Source organism: Danio aesculapii, chromosome 8 (assembly GCF_903798145.1).
Source record: "Danio aesculapii chromosome 8, fDanAes4.1, whole genome shotgun sequence".
In the NCBI taxonomy this organism is placed as follows: Eukaryota; Metazoa; Chordata; class Actinopteri; order Cypriniformes; family Danionidae; genus Danio; species Danio aesculapii.
This window is the reverse complement of record NC_079442.1, coordinates 1,166,218-1,186,305: the sequence shown is the minus strand read 5'-3', so window position 1 is coordinate 1,186,305 and position 20,088 is coordinate 1,166,218. Positions and strand designations below refer to the sequence as shown.

Here is a 20,088-nt window from a genome sequence, read left to right as displayed (position 1 = left end):
AGGCGTCTCCTGGAAGAATTTGACTAAATTGAAAGATCTTATATGACCTTTTTTCATTGTTGTTATTTGTGTGTTTGTGTAGTATTGTTGTTTATCAAGTTACTGTTATGATGAAATTATGTATTGAATATAAACACTCACCGGCCACTTTATTAGGTACACCTTACTAGTACCGGATTGAACCCTTTTTGCCTTCAGAACTGCCTTAATCCTATGTGTCGGAGACTCAACAAGCTACTGGAAATATTCCTCAGAGATTTTGCTCCATGTTGACATGATAGCATCACACAGTTGCTGCAGATTTGTCAGCTGCACATCCATGATGCCAATCTCTTGTTCCACCACATACCAAAGGTGCTCTATTGGATTGAGTTCTGGTGACTGTGGAGGCCATTTGAGTACAGTGAACTCATTGTCATGCTCAAGAAACCAGTCTGAGATGATTCGCACTTTGACGTGTTGTGTGTTCAGAGATGCTCTTCTGCAGACCTCGGTTGTAACGAGTGCTTATTTGAGTTACTGTTGCCTTTCTATCAGCTGGAACCAGTCTGGCCATTCTCCTCTGACCTCTGGCATCAACAAGGCATTTGATCATGTACTGCACCTTTAATGAACAACGTAGTCAAATGTGTCGTAAGCGAATGTTAAAATGTAGTTTTTTTCCACACTTGACGCTGTGATGAAATGTTCTGCAGACTGATCGTTTAATAAAATGCAGTAAATGTAATGCTGGTGTGTGTGTGTGTGTGTGTTTCAGATCAGTGCGAGCGCCAGTGAGCGGACGGAGTGAAGCAGAAGAAAATGAGCGAACTCGACCAGTTACGTCAGGAGGCTGAACAGCTGAAAAACCAGATCAGAGTCAGTCCCTACATGAACACACACACGCACACATTCATACACGCATATAGAGACGTGGACCGATACACAAACACATATGGAGACACACACGCACATTCATACACATACTTACACTCACAGGCACACACAAACAATCATATACAGAGAGACGCACACATTCAGACTCGCATACATATCGAGTCGCATGCACGAACGCACATACATATAGACACATACACAAACACGCGCACACACAAACGCATACGAAAGCACATACAGGGACAAATACAACACAAGCACGCACATACATACATATAAACACACACATACATAGACACATGCACACATTTAGACACTCATGCATATAGACCACAGATATATACACAAATGCACATAAACCATTGAGATGTTTGTGTGTGCTTATGTATGTTATACACACACACACACACATCTCATATATAATCTGTCTTTCTGTTGATATGGATGTGTGTATCCTGAGCTCTTGAAAACAACCAAAGTTTCATGGTGTGTTTGTGCACACTTGGGCAAATAAAGCTGATTGTGACGGTGATTCTGTGACTAATAGCACACAGCGCTGGTGTAGACACAGTCTGAAGAGAGAGAGAGAGAGAGAGACTTGTTAAACTGAATTCAGACAACGTGGCCATCAGAAACTCCCAGAATCAGAACTCAGCCATCAGTGGATTTCAGGCTCTCTGATGTGGTTCACTTGGCTTCTGTTCAGCACTGGCTTCTGACCGCACTGACTTTGTACTTTACATGTCCTGTTTATTGAACTGCAGAGAAAGCATCTGAATTCACGCATAATTATATCAACAATAATGCACAGACAAAATGTTTACTCGCCACAGCATAATAAATGTCCTCAAAACCCAGCTTATGCTTTAAAATGAGCAAAAACCGCTTTTATTAACAAAATGCAGGATTATTTATGCGTTTGACTAGGGCTGTGATGGTACCAAAATTCCAGTAATCAGTACCAATATCAGCAAAGTCAAACAACATTAAAAACAACAGTTTAAAAGGCAACCACAGTCAACCAAGTCTTCAAAAATAATTTTAAAAATTGCTATACATCAATCAAAATAGTGTTTAGGAAGCGAGAAAGCGCATGAATCATGTTAAAAGTTGCCCAAAAAAAGCTTTACCATAAATAATAAGACACAAGAAAAAATCAGCAAATTTGTAGCTATATAGTACAGTTAATTATCGCACAAAAATTAGCACAATTATTTTTTTAGTATTGAATTCCTACCAAAGTAGGAATCGCCACAGCGGAATGAACCGCCAACTTATCCAGATATGTTTTACGCAGCGGATGCCCTTCCAGCTGCAACCCATCACTAGGAAACATCCATACACACTCATTCGCACTCATACATTATGGCCTTTTTTGTTTTAGCTTACCCAATTCACCTGTACTGCATGTATTGGGACTTGTGGGGGAGACCGGAGCACCCGGAGGAAACCCACGCCAACACTGGGAGAACATGTAAACCCTTTATAGAAATGCAAACTGACCCAGCCAAGGCTCAAACCAGCGACCTTCTTGCTGTGAGGCGACAGCGCTACCCACTGCGCCACCGTGTCGCCCTAGAGAGAAATTTATTTTATTTTTTAATCAAAAATAGTTTTTCCAGAACAAGAAATGAAGTGGCTAATAGTATTTAATTGTAGTACAAAAATACGCACAATTATTAAAGTTAAAATTTCCTTTGTAATAAACATGCGTATGTGTTTAGTGCGTCCTATGTACCAAGACAAATCTAAAAGGATTGTTTTTTGTTTAAATTGATTAATAGTTTAATAGAAATGCAAATGTTTAATTTTGATTTACCGCATCATTAAGCTATGCGTTTGTTTGTTGTGAATGCATGCCCTCTAGGGGTGAAAATGAAACCTTAAAAAAAACAAAACTGGTAGTGTATTTTATTTTTTAGTATGGACTTCATACCAAAGTACAGAGTCTTGTAACAACACTACATTTGACTGGTGCTTTTTTTCTTTCTTTAAAGTTAAAAGTTCATTTCGTAGATGCGTGCGTTTGTGTTTAGTGGGTTCTATAAGCAAAGGCACATTTAATTGGGTTTTTTTTATTTGAAACTTTAGTTGAAATGCAACATTTTTCATTTTGAGTAAGACTTCGTACTGCATCATCAAACTATGCGTTCGTTTGTTGTGAATACATGCCCTCTAGTGGTGAAAATGATATGGGTGCACCTTTAAATAAAATGGTACTGTATTGTTTTCTACCGATTTCGTACCAAAGTACCTGGTCACGTGACAACACAACATTTGACTGGTGCTCTTTTCTTTCTTTCGTTTAAAAAAAAATAGCACAAGTACAGAGAAATTATTATTATTATTGCTATTATTTTTGATCAAAAAGTGCTGTACCAAAACAAGAAATTAAGTAGCTACATAGTTGTTAATTTTAGTACAAAAATACACACAAATATGAAATGAAGTTAAAGTTTCTTTTGTTATAAGCATGCGTATGTGTTTAGTGGGTCCTACAAGCAAAGACACATTTAAATAGATTATTTATAACCATGTATCTCGCTTAGTAGAAATGCAACATTTTTATTTCTAGTGAGACTTTGTACTGCATCCTCAAACTATGCATTTGTTTGTCGTGAACACATGCCCTCTAGTGGTGAAAATGACATTGCACATTAAAAAAAACAACTGGTGCCGTATTGTTTTATTTTTTAGTACCGACTTCATACCAAAGTATCCGGTCTTGTGGTGCTTGTTGACAGCCTCTGCTGTTCAGCGTTCATATAACATTGCAATCAGAATAATCTGTACAATTTAATTGGCACATTTACTCATTATACTACTTTAGTGATCATTTTTTTTACACAAACACTAAAATAAACACTCATACGCAGGACTGAGTGCTGCATCTTCCCTTCTGCTCTGTTATTAATGGGGTGCATTAGCGCTGGCCACTATTTCAATAATGCTGCTTCCGGGACTTTATTTTCCACTCGTTTCTCCCACTGGGATTTCAAAGTCTTGGTTAATGCGTTATTATGAGATGGCAACCAAGCATCTATGAGGAGAATCATAATATCACACACTTTTAAGTTAATGCATAAAAGGACAGATATACAAGTTGAAGTTAATGGCTTTAGAGAAGGAATTTTGAATTACGTAATGGAATTATTAATTATGTGAATGGCAAACCCGACTGTTGCATTTTTGACCAATCACTCGGGACTATTTCAGTCATGTGACATGTCTTGGCTCCACAGTGAAATCTCATTGGCTCAAATTCCTCAAGGCCTTTCCTCAGGCTTTCTGGTTGTAACGCTTGTTTGGTGTGTTTGTCTCTGTGTGAGGTTTCGTATTCCTGAATGTGACTTTTAATCTGGATTTGTTTTGTTTTGTTTTCAAGGATGCACGGAAAGCATGTGCAGATGCCACCCTCTCTCAGGTAAGACTGTTAATATGTAATATGTGACCCCCAAAATCATAATCATAAGTGCCGATTTGGAGAGTCATGCATTATCTGAAAGCTGAATAAATAAGATTTGTATTGATGTTATTTATTGATGTATACTTTGTTAGCATAGGACATTATTTGCTTGAGATGCATCTATATGAAAATCTGCATCTTTTTTAATAATAAAAAAATCAAAATACTGAGAAATTACGTTTAAGGTTATCTAAATAAAGCCCTTAGCAATGTATATTACTAATAAAAAATGTCGTTTTGATGTACAGAGGTGGAAAAAGGTAATGAACACGTCAGCATTTTTCTCAGAAAACATCTTTCTAAAGCTGCTGTTGACTATCACCTGATGTTGATAACAACATATTTAAATATGCAAAGAAAACAAATCTAATTAGTTCACAAATGAAGTTATGCAAAATAAAATGAAACGATGCAGGGAAAAAGTGTTGAACACATGAAGAAAGGGAGGTGTATTTGAGCAGTGAAAGCCCAGACAGCAGCTGAAATCTCTCAGTAGTTCTTCAGCACTCCTCTGCTCTTCCTCAGTGTAAATGAATATCAGCTGCTTCAGTTCAAAATCTACATTAGCAGGAGGATGAAGATCAAACCATTTCAGCAAGACAATGATCCAAAACGCAGCCGAAGAGACTCTCAGATGCTTTCAGAGAAAGAAAATCAAGCTGTAGAATGGCCAAGTCAATCCCCTGATCCGAATCCAATAGAAAATACTAATTAAAGCTCAGATTTGATAGACGAGACTCTTTGACTGCTACAATGTATTTTTAATTATCGCCACAAATATACCCTTTTAAAATGACCCTATTTGGGTACTGAACAGCTGAGTAAATGAGGTTTTACCATAGGGGAATATTTGACTGTGATGCAGCTGTTTGGCAATCCTCAATCTGAGGGTTAATACAAATCTAAATACAGAGAAAATTACCTTAGACTTGGTCTAAATAACGCTCTTAAATATTCTAATGATTTGGGCATAAAATAAAACTGGTTATTTTTGACCCCTACTATGTATTTTTAACTATTGCCACCATCATACCCGTGCAACATAAGTGCTCCTGCGTCTCAAATAACCAGTAGACACAGGTAAACGTCTATACTGTTATATACTTATTGATATGGCCGTCTTCTGAGCTGTTTTCTGCTTGTGTTTCTCCCACAGATCACAGCTAATATTGATCCTGTGGGGCGGATTCAGATGCGCACTAGACGGACACTGAGGGGACACTTGGCGAAGATCTACGCCATGCACTGGGGCACTGACTCAAGGTGATGCACTGACCACTACAGCCGGGATTAATGGAGTCCTTCACTTTTCGAACGCACGTTTTCTGATCATTCGCTTACTCCAAGATCTCATTCTTCTGTTCAGAAGTAAATTAATGAGACGGTTCACCTAAAAATGACAATTTACGTTCTGTTTACTCACGTTCGTGTGAGGACAAACAACATTTTTTTTATTCTGTTGGAGACGAGATATTTTGAAGAATGTGCAAAACTGCCGACCATTGACGTCCATAGTAAGAATGATAGACATGATGGCAGAATTTTCATTTTTGCGTGAACTGTCCATTCAAGATTTAGTTTATTTAGTTTTTGATGAATACATGACGGATTTTCCTCCATATAGTGCACGTCTGTGGTGCTCAGTGTTTTGGTGCACAGTTTCAGTGCAGCTTTAAAGACTTCCCAGATGAGATATAGGAGTCTCACCTAGAAAAACAGTTGTTGACTTTCTTTTAATATTGTTAAGTGGTATTTCCAGCTGAAGAAAGGAATTATCTTAGTTGATAATGGGGTGAGTAAATTAGTAGGGAATGTTATTCTGAATCTGAACTAACCCTGTAATGTAAAGTTGAATATTAGCCTTCGTGTGTAGTTTACATGTTTTCAAGAATTTCTTTGCTGTTTAACGGAGCAAGGAACGTTTTCCACAGTATTTATATATATATATCATCATTATTCTAGCCAAATTACAAAAAAAAAGTTGGTGTATTTATATTAATATATGTTTATACACTCACTTACTAGTACCGGGTTGGACCCCTTTTGCCTTCAGAACTGTCCTAATCCTCCGTGTCGTAGATTCAACAAGCTACTGGAAATATTCCTCAGAGATTTTGCTCCATATTGACATGATAGCATCACACAGTTGCTGCAGATTTGTCGGCTACACATCCATGATGCCAATCTCCCGTTCCACCACATCCCAAAGGTGCTCTATTGGATTGAGTTCTGGTGACTATGGAGGCCATTTGAGTACAGTAAATGCTCAAAAATGCAGTAATGCTCTTCCTCAGACCTCGGTTGTATCGAGTGCTTATTTGATTACCTCTGGCATCAACAAGGCATTTGCGCCCACAGAACTGCCGCTCGCTGGATATTTCCTCTTTGTCGGACCATTCTCTGTAAACCCTAGAGATGGTTGTGCGTGAAAATCCCAGTAGATCAGCAGTTTCTGAAATACTCAGAGCAGCCCGTCTGGCACCAACAACCATGCCACGTTCAGTCTCTTAAATCCCCTTTCTTCCCCATTCTGATGCTCGCTTTGACCTGCAGCAGATCATCTTGACCATGTCTACAGGCCTAAATGCAGTGAGCTGCTGCCATGTGATTGGCTGATTTGCGTTAACGAGCAGTTGGACAGGTGTACCTAATAAAGTGGCCAATGAGTGTATATTAGAAATTAGTTATAAAAACTATTGTGTTTTAAAATGTTTTGAAGAAAATTCTTCTCTCTGGTAAACATTTTTAAAACTTAAAAAAAATAAAGTGAATGTACTTAGCCATCAAAATATTCTGAGTCTCTTAATGCTTTTAAAATAAGCAACAATTAGTTTCAATGATAATTTTCCCATGTCATATTTCTGCTTTTCAGAGTGGAAGTGGAAGCTTCATTCATCAATGGCTTGGTTTGATGTGACGCACTTAAACCCAGCGATGTGAATTGAATGTAATGCAGTAATAGTACAATCGATGATACGTTTTGCACACCTTTTTTTAGGACAGTGTGATTAAACCCCATTGTCCTGGTTTGGCGTGAATGAAGTCAATCCTTGGGCTTTTGCTGTGTATTTTAGCGCCTGTATTTTCTTCATTCGGTCTCAGCTCGTCTCCTCATCTGTGTCAGCGCGTGTCATTTAACTTTGTGTGGAGCTGTAACTAACAAGAGCATTTATAATTACACAAAACCGTCAGCTACACTCAATCCATTCACTCTACGTACATTTCTTCTTGTAAATGACGACTCATTCTGATTTCATGGCTTTTCTGTAAATTCCTTTCACAGAATCTAAACATGTGATTAAATGTTCAATATGCACAATAATAATAATTATAGAAACCTGAATAATAATAATAATAATAATAATAATAACAACAACAAAAATAATAATAATTATAGAAAACTGAATAATAATAATAATAATAATAATAATAATAATAATAACAATAATAATAATTATAGAAACCTGAATAATAATAATAATAATAATAATAACAATAATAATAATTATAGAAACCTGAATAATAATAATAATAATAATAATAATAATAATAACAATAATAATAATTATAGAAACCTGAATAATAATAATAATAATAATAATAATAACAATAATAATAATTATAGAAAACTGAATAATAATAATAATAATAATAACAATAATAATAATTATAGAAACCTGAATAATAATAATAATAATAATAATAATAACAATAATAATAATTATAGAAACCTGAATAATAATAATAATAATAATAATAACAACAACAACAATAATAATAATTATAGAAAACTGAATAATAATAATAATAACAATAACAATAATAATAATTATAGAAAACTGAATAATATTAATAATAATAATAATAATAACAATAATAATAATTATAGAAACCTGAATAATAATAATAATAATAATAATAATAAAAATAATTCTAGAAACCTTAATAATAATAATAATAATAATAATAATAATTATAGAAACCTGTTTATTAATAATAATAATAATTATTATTATTATTATAGAAACCTGTATAATATTAATAATAATAATTATTATTATTATTATAGAAACCTGTTTAATAATAATAATAAAATAAAAATAATAATTATAGAAACCTGTTTAATAATAATAATAATTATAGAAACCTGTATAATATTAATAATAATAATAATTATTATTATTATTATAGAAACCTGTTTAATAATATTAATTATTATTATTATACAAACCTGTTTTAATAATAATATTAATAATAATAATAATAATAAAATATTAATTATAGAAACCTGTTCAATAGTAATAATAATTATTATTATTATACAAACCTGTTTTAATAATAATAATAATAATTATACAAACCTGTTTTAATAATAATAATAACAATAATAATAATTATAAAAACCTGTTTGCTGTACTTTAGTTAGTCTGCATATCAGCACTTGATCTACTACATGATGTTTAAAGGGACAGTTCCCTCAAATGTAAATTCTGTCATCATTTCCTCATTCTTCACTTGTTCCTGTTTGAGTTTCTTTCTTCTGTTGAACACCAAGGTAGATTTATGCTGGCCATTGACTTCTGTAGTATTTTTGTTCCTAATATGGATGTCAGGGGCTTATTTTTTACACATTCTTCAAAATATCTTGCTTTGTGTTCAACAGCAGAAAGAAACTCGTCAACATTTAGAACCACTTCAGTGCCTGTAAATGAGGAAAGGTTTGTTTTTAGGTGAACTGTCTCTTTAAGACCGTTCAATTCGGTGTGTGTGTGTCCTGTACAGGCTGTTGGTGATCTTTCAGGTTAATAACCTTTAACTATCATTTAACACTGTGGAAACATTTGTAGAATTAAAACACTACAAATCAGTTAAACGTCAGGAGAGGGACAATTCTCCAGCAGGATAGCGCTCCTTCTCATACTTCAGCCTCCACATCAAAGCTCCTGGAAGCAAAGAAGGTCAAGCTGCTCCAGGATTGGCCAGCCCAGTCACCAGAGATGGACATTATTGAGCACGTCTGGAGTAAGATGAAGGAGGAGGCGTTGAAGATGAACACAAAGACTCTTGATGAACTCTGGGAGTCCTGCAAGAAGGCTTTCTTCACCATTCCAGATGACTTTATTAATCAGTGATTTGAGTCATGTCAGAGATGTATGGATGCAGTCCTCCAAGCTCATGATGGAGTCAGACACAATATTCATTCTGTTTCCACTGCAGCATGAGCACATATTCTATACTGGACATTATTGAAGGTTCAGTGAGCAGATTTTAGTCTAAGCAGAGTCAGACCTTACTGTCCTAATGAAATCAGTCAACATCAAGACATGATCATATTTTATTGTGCTCAAATAAGCCTCATCTAGAGGTCTTTACCTTTCATATAAGACACTTCTGATACCAAATGATCAACTAGAAGTCAAGATATTATTTGTTGCTCCTGAAACTTGGTGACAAGACTTTTGTCAGGTAGTGTAGTGAGTAAATGTTAATTTTAGCGTGAACTTTCCCTTTTTTTGCTCTTTAATATTGCGTCCTGAATCTGAATGTAATTGGACAATTGTTTATATTTAGGAAGGAGAGTAAAATTCAGCAATATTGACAGCACTGCAATCCACACGACTCAAAGATTTTTCCATTCTGTTATACAGAAGTTTCCTTCAGGGCACCAGCTATGACTATATTAACCTGACTGAAATGATATTACAATATTAATATACCTTTTGCAGATTGCACTAGATCAGATGAGGGTGTAAACGGCCCCTTGGAGGTGTTCAGAATAAGATGAAACTCTTTTCTCTGTCCTCATTGTTCTGACTCCTCTCTCTCTCTCTCTCTCTCTCTCTGTGTTTTCAGGCTTCTTGTTAGTGCTTCCCAGGATGGAAAACTTATTATCTGGGACAGCTATACTACAAACAAGGTAAAGGCGAACGCCCGCAGTGTGTGGATGATGGTTTGATGTACTGTAGCTGAAAATATCACACTACTAATGCTTTCTAGCTCTCTGAAATGGACCCTTTTAAGCTTTGATCCTAATTAGCCGCATTTCCACTATCGGGCCAGTGCGAGCCAGGGCTTTAATCGGGCCAGGCCGGGCCAATAGCCCGGGAGGTTGAGAAATGAGGCCGAAATCATGTCGCGTTTCCACTGTCGGGCTAGTTGCTCGCAGCGCGTCACGCAAACACCGCCCCCAGAACGTCCCCTGAATCAAACGTCACACAACCCGTCACACAACCCGCCCACTTCAGCGGGAACAAAAAACTCAAATTATAACCACAAACACAACCTGGCATCACTACGAGAGCTGGAAGATGGAGAACACCGAAGCGATTGCTTTTTTACTGTTTGTGGTCTGTTGGTGTAAGGCCAGACAGCGATCCCTGGATAAGGACATTCGAGTTCGGCGGCATTTACTTCCAACACAGATATCCATTTTTTCTTCTTCTTCTTAGTAAGTTGATCAAGCGCGATAGCAAAACAAATGTAAGGGAAGAAAGCATCTTGTCTCCTCTTTACCTGACAGGAAAACTCCGCCTTTGTACGTAACCCCGCCCCGAAGCCCCAGTCGGCCCTCCTTGGCCCAAGGTATTCGGCGGGCCGAAAAAGGCCGGACGCTGGCCCCAAGGAAGCCCTGCTTTGGCCCGATTACGCCCCGGAAGTGATCGTGGAAACGCGACTGGCCTTGGCTCGCCCTGGCTCGCTCGCTTTAGGCGCGATAGTGGAAACGCGGCTACTGTGGCATTTTGGTGACTGTCGCTTTAAATGCGAATGAGATTATGCTTTTTTCAGAAGAGGGCGGAGCTATGAATGCCTATTTGTCAGTATAAGGGCAGATTCAAAAACAAGACTAACGCCCTATGCTAATGAGGGAGAGATGGTCACTAGTGGGCGGGGCTTTCCCCCTCTGACACGTATAAAGGAGAATGTCAATCAAAGTGTGGTTATGTTTACCATTAGAGGCTGGAGATATTCACACACTGCTGACACACACACACACACACACACACACCTGTGTTTTAAAGGGATTTTTGCACAATAGGTCCCCTTTAATGTATAGTAGGAGCAGTGTTTTCATATATACGCTCTGTTGACTGAAAAAGCTGAAATGTTTGTGTGTGTGTGTGTGTTTGTGTGTGTGCAGGTTCATGCCATCCCGCTGCGCTCCTCATGGGTGATGACCTGTGCGTACGCGCCGTCCGGAAACTACGTGGCGTGCGGAGGTTTGGACAACATCTGCTCCATCTACAACCTGAAGACCCGCGAGGGGAACGTGCGCGTCAGCCGCGAGCTGGCCGGACACACAGGTGAGCCTGCGCTTTTTAAAACCTATTCTTCCTTGTGCGCGTGCATGCGTGTGAGTGTCTGTATGTGTGCGTGTGTCTGTGTGTGTGTGAGAGATTGTCTGCATGCGTGTGACTGTCTGCATGCTTGTGTGGCTGTGTGCGCGTGCGTGCGTGCGTCTTTGCGTCTGTCTGTCTGTCTGTATGCGTCTGCCTGTGTGCATTTGTCTGCAGGTGTTTGTGCGTGTGTGTATTCATGTGTCTGTCTGTCTGTCTGTCTGTGTGTGTGTGTGTGTGTGTGTGTGTGTGTCTGCGTGTGTGTGAGTGTGCATGCATGTGTCTGCAGATGTTTATGCATGTGTCTGTCTGTGACTGCGTGCGTGCGTGCGTTCGTGCGTGTGTTTCTGTCTGTCTGTGTGTTTGTGTGCGCGTGTGTGTGCGTGTTTCTGTCTGTCTGTCTGTGTGCGTGTCTGCCTGCCTGTGTGTGTTTCTGTCTGTCTGTCTGTCTGTCTGTCTGTGTGTGTGTGTGCGTGTGTGTGCGTGTGTGTGCGTGTGTGTGCGTGTGTGTGTGTGTGTGTGTGTTTCTGCTGCTGATCCTCTGTGTTTCCTCAGGTTATCTGTCCTGCTGCCGTTTCCTGGATGATAACCAGATTGTGACCAGCTCAGGCGACACCACCTGGTGAGTTTGAGAACTGACACACACACACACACACACACACACACACACACACACACACACACACACTCCATCACTGCTCTGACATACACTAGATTATTAGAGGTAATCCTTTACACTTTTTCACTGTATGATTTATCTTTATTGTGTGTGTGTGTGTGTGTGTGTGTGTGTGTGTGTGTGTAGTGCTCTGTGGGACATCGAGACGGGCCAGCAGACGACCACGTTCGCGGGTCACACCGGTGATGTGATGTCACTGTCTCTGGCTCCAGACACTCGTCTGTTTGTTTCGGGCGCCTGCGACGCCTCCGCTAAACTGTGGGACGTCAGAGAAGGCATGTGCAGACAGACCTTCACCGGCCACGAGTCTGACATCAACGCCATCTGTGTAAGAACACACACACACACACACACACACCTTAACAAACACTCACTCACACACAACACGCTCTCTCTCACACATCAACACATTTACAAGTACACACAATACACACATGCAGACACGTTTACAAACACAATACACACACGCACACAATACACACATTCACAAAATCACTCTCACACACATGCAGACATTTACAAACACACAATACACACTCACAGACATGCACACACTCAAACACACTCACAAACACGCACGCATTACACACTCATGCACATGCACTCACACACGCACACACAGTACACACATTCTCACACACAATACACACTCACACACATGTACAAACACATGCACACACAGTTCACACACAATGCACACTCACACACATGCACACATGCACACACAGTACACACACTCTCACACACAATACACACTCACACACATGCACAATACACACATGCACACAGTTCACACACACTCACACACATGCAGACACATTTACACACACAAACACACACACACAAAACACATTCAGATACACACACACACACACAATACAAATTCACAAAAACTGACTCTCACACACAATACACACACATGCACACACAGTACACACACATGCACACACAGTACACACACTCTCACACACAATACACACTCACACACGTGCACAAACACACACACATGCACAATACACACATGTACACACACTCTCACACACAATACACACACACATGCAGACACATTTACACACACACACAAAACACATTCAGATACACAAACACACACACACACACACACACACACACACACACACATACACACACACAATACAAATTCACAAAAACTGACTCTCTCACACACAATACACACACGCACGCACACACACAATACACACACACGCACAATACATAGACACACACTCAACAGCACACAAGGGCTCACCGAGCTGCTCGTCTCCTCAGTTCTTCCCCAATGGCAATGCGTTCGCCACGGGCTCAGACGACGCCACCTGCAGGCTGTTCGACCTGCGCGCGGATCAGGAGCTGATGGTCTACTCTCACGACAACATCATCTGTGGGATCACCTCCGTGGCCTTTTCCAAGAGCGGACGCCTGCTGCTCGCCGGATACGACGACTTTAACTGCAACGTGTGGGACGCTCTCAAAGCCGACCGCGCAGGTGCGACAACACGACACACTCCGATTACAGACGTGATCCGTATGAACACACTCTCACAGTGCTCAGCGTCACAGATCTCACTCTTTGCGATGTGTGTGTGTGTGTGTGTGTGTGTGTGTGTGTGTGTCTGTTGGCAGGTGTTTTGGCGGGTCATGATAATCGCGTCAGCTGCTTGGGCGTCACTGATGATGGCATGGCTGTGGCCACAGGATCCTGGGATAGCTTCCTTAAGATCTGGAATTAAAGCCGTAAGGTGAGCACACACACACACATCACACAACCTTTCACCATCTGTTACCACGAGGTATGACTGACTACGTTTACATGGACGTCAGTAATCGAATTATATGCTTTAATCTGAATAACACAATAATAAGATGAAGGCGGTTTACGTGTTTACGTATAACACATCATTCGATTAACGTCATTGCGTCGCCAGGATATCCACGTTTCCTCCGGAGTTTCATTTTTAATTAGTCGACTTTAACTGCAGTTTGGCACTCTCACTTTCATTCTGGGACATTTCATGCATGCCCCCCTGACAAACTGGGGTATTGGATGCCATGAACTACGGAGACCCGAAAGGGACGTGACGGTGGAGAAAAAAAAATAGGCTGCGTCCGAAACCGCCTACTACTCAGTAGGTGCTGCATTTGAATTTAAACGTGCTACTCGGCCGTTAGAAAAGTACGCTGTATTGACCTTATTCTTTACGTACGAGCGGGCGCAGCCATTGGAATCCTTATGGCTCGAGACTTCCTGTCTCATTCACTTCCATTCATTTTTAGACGTTTAAAACGGCTTGTTTTGCTGCTTGATGTTGCAAACTGACGTTTTCTTCTTATATTATTCTACGTTGTCTGTATAGTCATGAAAACACTTGCGTGTAGAGCCAGTAGTTTGACCGTTTTCTGTCGTTTATTATTCCTAGTCATTTCTCCCATAGGCAGCGGAGTCGGAAGTTCTAAAACAATCGCAAAAACGAGCACACTTCCGCATCGAAGAATAAGGTCAATACAGTATGAACGTAGGAGGGATGAATGGAATTCGGATGTACAACATCCGCAATTTCGTCTTGGTCATGTGACCTACCTGCGTCAGTTTTCCCCATTTATGAATTCGCTCGTGGGGCATCATGGGATAGCGCAGCATGCATGGGATGCGCACTTCAGAATCTCGCCGGAAGTAGTAAGTCATCCGGGTACTTCTCGCATACTGATTTTCGGATGTACTACTCGACTCGCGTCCTGATTTTAGTGTACTGTATAGTATGGAAGTATGCGGTTTCGGACGCAGCCACAGAGTGATAGGTAAACGTATTTTCGAAAGATTTTGCGTTCCCTCGAAAAACTGTTGTTGAAATTAATGAAATTAAACGATGAAATTAATATAAAACTGTCTGCATTCACTTTCTTTCCATTAAAGCTGCGCGTTTACCCATTTTTTTTCTTCTACTTATTTTTTTTTCTTCTACTCTTTTTTTCTTCCACCCTTTTTTTTCTTCCATCCTTTTTTTTTCTTCTACGCATTTTTTTTTCTTCCACACTTTTTTTTCTTCCACACTTTTTTTTCTTCCACCATTTTTTTTCTTCTACCCTTTTTTTTTCTTCCACCTTTTTTTTTTCTTCCACCATTTTTTTTCTTCTACCCATATTTTTCTTCTACCCTTTTTTTTCTTCTACCCATTTTTTTTCTTCTACCCATTTTTTTCTTCTACCCATTTTTTTTCTTCCACCCTTTTTTTTTCTTCCACCCTTTTTTTTCTTCCACCATTTTTTTTCTTCTACCCTTTTTTTTTCTTCCACCTTTTTTTTTTCTTCCACCCATATTTTTCTTCTACCCATATTTTTCTTTTACCCTTTTTTTTTCTTCCACCCATTTTTTTTCTTCTACCCATTTTTTTCTTCCACCCATTTTTTTTCTTCTACCCATTTTTTTCTTCTACCCATTTTTTTTCTTCCACCATTTTTTTTCTTCTACTCTTTTTTTTTCTTCCACCATTTTTTTTCTTCTACCCTTTTTTTTTCTTCCACCATTTTTTTCTTCTACCCATATTTTTCTTCTACCCTTTTTTTTTTCTTCCACCATTTTTTTCTTCTACCCTTTTTTTTCTTCTACCCTTTTTTTTCTTCCATCCTTTTTTTTCCTTCTACCCATTATTTTTCTTTCACCCTTTTTTTTTCTTTCACCCTTTTTTTTTCTTCTACCCTTTTTTTTTCTTCCACCCTTTTTTTTTCTTCCACCATTTTTTTTCCACACTTTTTTTTTTTTCCACACTTTTTTTTCTTCCACCATCACATCCCTTCCAGGTCTCTGTAATGAACTGCTGGAAGAGTGTAATTTTAACACTAGAACTGCCACGGGGTAAATTTTACCTGTGTGTATATTTCAAATGTACATACCTGGTTTTTAATAAAACATCCAAGTCTCGCTGTCATTGACTTTTCCTAAAATTGTATGGTACAAAACTGTGTGGGACATTCCCTGTCCGTGAGGAATCTGTAATTGTAAATGTGTTTTCGGACTTGTAAAAGTGTTTTGCGGTTTGTTTATTCTTTTCTGTAATTGTAAGTTTGTTTGGTTCTTGGTAAATCAGTTTTCCCTGTGTAATTGTCTTATGATAGGTACAAATGTTTTTCAAAATGTACATTTGTCTGGAGCTTTGTAAAAGTGTTTTGCAAGGGTGCATCAATATGCACAATACTAACAAACACACACTTTCTGCTTCTCCTCAGATCGCATCCGGACTCTAAGATTGACTGGAAGACTCGATTCCCAAACGAAAAAAACAAAAAAATGTTCGATTTTATTCTCCTCTGTCCTTCTCAAACACAACAGAACTGACCCCCGACATCTAGAAATGATCCTTTTGGAAACCACACACACACACACACACACACACACACGCACACAAAGAAAAGACGAAGAAAAAAAAAAAAAAGAGCACAATTGTTACACTCAGCTAGATTGTAGTGGATAACGTTGATAATTGTGCATCCTTTTCTGGGACCATTTTCTGATCTTGTATTGAGAGAACATGAAGACACTCATTCCACCGCTAATGTCATTACGCTAACGTCATCTTTCCCAAAGCTCCACGGGCTTCTCCTGGACCTCCCGATACTTCCCATAATCAAATTTGTGTAATAATAATAATAAAAAAACCTCTGATTGGTCCAGACGGCTCTCGTGCGAGCATCTGATTGGACGATCAGGAATCCACAACAGCTGCTATCAGGCCTGTACATTTACTCCCTGCTAATTTGATTATTAATATGTATTATTTTTCCATCGGTCTAGCTGTTTGCACGAGTAACACGAGTTTCGCAAAACTAGCCGAGCACGTGCTGTTCATGAAGCCCGATTCACAAAGGAGAAACGGTCTCCTTTCTACCCACACTCTTCCTCCTCTCACGCTTTATTTGGGAGCAGTTCAGTGAAGATTAACCAATGTTTTTATTCGATATCTCTCTTTAACGCGGCGGACGCTTGAAGGAGTCGCGGGCAGTCCTTCCCTTTATCGTTTCTCTCGTTTATTCCTATGATTTCGAAGCAGAGGTGCCCGTTCTGTGCTTGGAAAACAGTTAATACTCTGTGAATGACATGTTGTATAAATCAATGTTTGAAAATAATGATATTGAACATTTTTACGTTAAAAAAAACGACAAAAAAGAAGCTCTTTATTTTGGTCGTCTGCCATGAGTGGGAAACTCGTAGAAAAAATCGCATGCTGTAGAATTGCTTAAAGAAAAAAAAAAAACGACAAAAAAAAAAAAAAGAGGTGCATACGGAAACTAAAGTCCTTGATGTTTTATTCTTTTCCTTTTTATTTTGAGCCTGTTGGATAGATCTCTCATCGCAGTATTTATTTTCCTTCGTTTGCTACTCTGTGCATACACGGTTTGGTTTGATTTTCGAAGCTATGCACTCAAGAGAAGCAAACATGTTGATCACAACAACAGCGAATGGTGAGTCGATCCGTCCCACACACACACACATGCGCGCACACACACACACACACACGAATAAACTAGAACAAAGACATCTCTCTTTGTAGCAAAAGGAAAATTTCAGATACAAAGACAGCGCTCGAGACATTTTATAACAAACAAACAGGTTTTTTTTTCGTTCTTTAATAATAAAAAAAAGTGGAAAGAAGGAAGGCGGACGCATCGGGATGGCAGAACTTATCTGTTGTTCCTCTCGACATGTATCAAGAATCTCTCTCTCTCTCTCTCTTTAGCTGTAGTGGCATTTCTTCCATTCTCTTATTTCTCTGCGACTTTCTGTACGATATGAATAATAAAAACACACGCATAAAGTGCTGTCGTCGTGCGTTAGGCCGGGAGTTTGGCGAGAAAACGAAAGTAAAACGAGCTTTTTCTTCCTCTCTTCCCTCCTCGCGTCTCTCCATACAGATAACTCTCTCCGCTCTGCATCCCCCCCCCCCCCCCACTCTACCCTTCTCCATCTTTTGTATTTAATTTTAAAGTCAGTGTACAACAGGAAGCTGGATGCAAGATAGAAACTATATTAAAATGTACTGTTATTTAAGATGTAATAAAAGCAGTTTGAGACGAGCTCGTGTGCTTTCTTGTGTCTTATTGAAGTTTGTACTTTATTTAAAGCTCAAAATACAGTCAAATGTTTGAGTTTTTTGTCTTAAAGAGCACCTATTATGCAGAAATCAGCTTTATAAGGGGTTGTGTGTTAGCAGCGTGTGAATATCTCCAGCTTTTAATGCTGAACCTGAATTTATTGTGTTTGTTCTAATCAGACTTGACGAATGAAGCACTTTGATTGGCGTTCTCCCTTTGTACGTGTCATCAGAGGGGGTAAGCCCCGCCCACTAGGGCTCATCTCTCATTAGCATAGGACATCAGTCTTGTTTTTGAATCTGCCACTGTACTGATGTACAGGCATTTGTAGCTCCGCCCACTTCTGAAAAGAGCTCATTTAAATTTAAAGCGACAGTCACCAAAACTGACTCTCCACAGCCTGAAAGGGTCAGTTTCAGAGCGTTAGAGAATATTATCTGTGTGCTCTACACTCTAGACCAGGGCTTTTCAATTGGCGGTCTGCTGGTCAAACCCAGCCCCCAAGGCAATTTGTTCCGGCCCTCCAAATAGTGTGACCAAGACATCAGAAATAAATTTATTTCAGTTGAAAAGCAGCCGCTATAGTAATGAAGTGACGTCTGTTCAATACAGCACGAGCTGCAGTTGAAGGCTGCGCAGAGCGCGAGTCTCCTTACATTAAGCGAGTGGCGCGAGCAGCCCAAAACATTCGGATATGTTTGTAGAAAAGGCGTTATGTGCAATGCACCGATATCGTTAATCGTGATGCAGTGATTAGCTGATTTCGCTATTAACCAAACTTTAATTCAGCACGGTTGATTAATCGTAAAGGCTTCTCAACGCCGCGTTTCTGATGCACAGAACAAATCTGCTGCAACTAAACAAAGTTATGGCAACTGTGCGCTAGTTTAGAGTTCAGAGCTTATACTGAGGCTAATACACTCGCACTCTGGATTAGCTATAGCAGCAGGCTGTTGACATATTGCGTCTTTTCTGCATGCAAGTTCAGTATTTCCAACACAATCTCATGGCAATTCGTAACTTTTTGATTTAGTGGCTAATTCGTACAAATTCGTATGATCTAATTCGTACAAATTCGTATGATCTAATTCGTACAAATTCGTATGATCTAATTCGTACACATTCGTATGATCTAATTCGTACAATCATAGTCGTATGATCTAATTCATACAAATTCGTACAAATCAAATTCGTATGATCTAATTCGTACAAATTTGTATGATCTAATTCATACAAATTCGTATGATCTAATTCGTACAAATTTGTATGATCTAATTTGTACAAATTCGTATGATCTAATTCGTTCAAATTCGTATGATCTAATTCGTACAAATTCGTATGATCTAATTCGTACAAATCATATTCGTATGATCTAATTCATACAAATTCGTACAAATCAAATTCGTATGATCTAATCCGTACAAATTCGTATGATCTAATTCGTACAAATTAGTATGATCTAATTCGTATGATCTAATTCATACAAATTCGTATGATCTAACTCGTACAAATTCGTATGATCTAATTCGTACAAATTCGTATGACTTGCTCATCCCCCAATGACTGTTGGGTTTAGGGGTGGGGTTAGGTGCCACGCCTCCTTTTTAAAATCGTACAATTTCATACGACTG

General features: G+C 39.0%; 1 protein-coding gene across 1 annotated transcript in view; it reads left to right on the top strand.

The window, feature by feature from the left end:
• gnb1a (guanine nucleotide binding protein (G protein), beta polypeptide 1a) overlaps positions 1 to 18,439 on the top strand; it is a 65,713-nt gene extending 47,274 nt beyond the window's left edge. The window contains exons 2-11 of the mRNA XM_056464573.1: positions 758 to 858; positions 4,262 to 4,300; positions 5,499 to 5,605; positions 10,196 to 10,259; positions 11,481 to 11,643; positions 12,232 to 12,298; positions 12,482 to 12,683; positions 13,643 to 13,859; positions 13,997 to 14,112; positions 16,595 to 18,439. Of these exons, the coding sequence (XP_056320548.1) occupies positions 802 to 858; positions 4,262 to 4,300; positions 5,499 to 5,605; positions 10,196 to 10,259; positions 11,481 to 11,643; positions 12,232 to 12,298; positions 12,482 to 12,683; positions 13,643 to 13,859; positions 13,997 to 14,103 (1,023 nt within the window). The 5' untranslated portion in view covers positions 758 to 801 and the 3' untranslated portion in view covers positions 14,104 to 14,112; positions 16,595 to 18,439. The remainder of the gene's footprint in view (positions 1 to 757; positions 859 to 4,261; positions 4,301 to 5,498; positions 5,606 to 10,195; positions 10,260 to 11,480; positions 11,644 to 12,231; positions 12,299 to 12,481; positions 12,684 to 13,642; positions 13,860 to 13,996; positions 14,113 to 16,594) is intronic.
• The last annotated feature ends 1,649 nt before the right edge of the window (positions 18,440 to 20,088 follow it).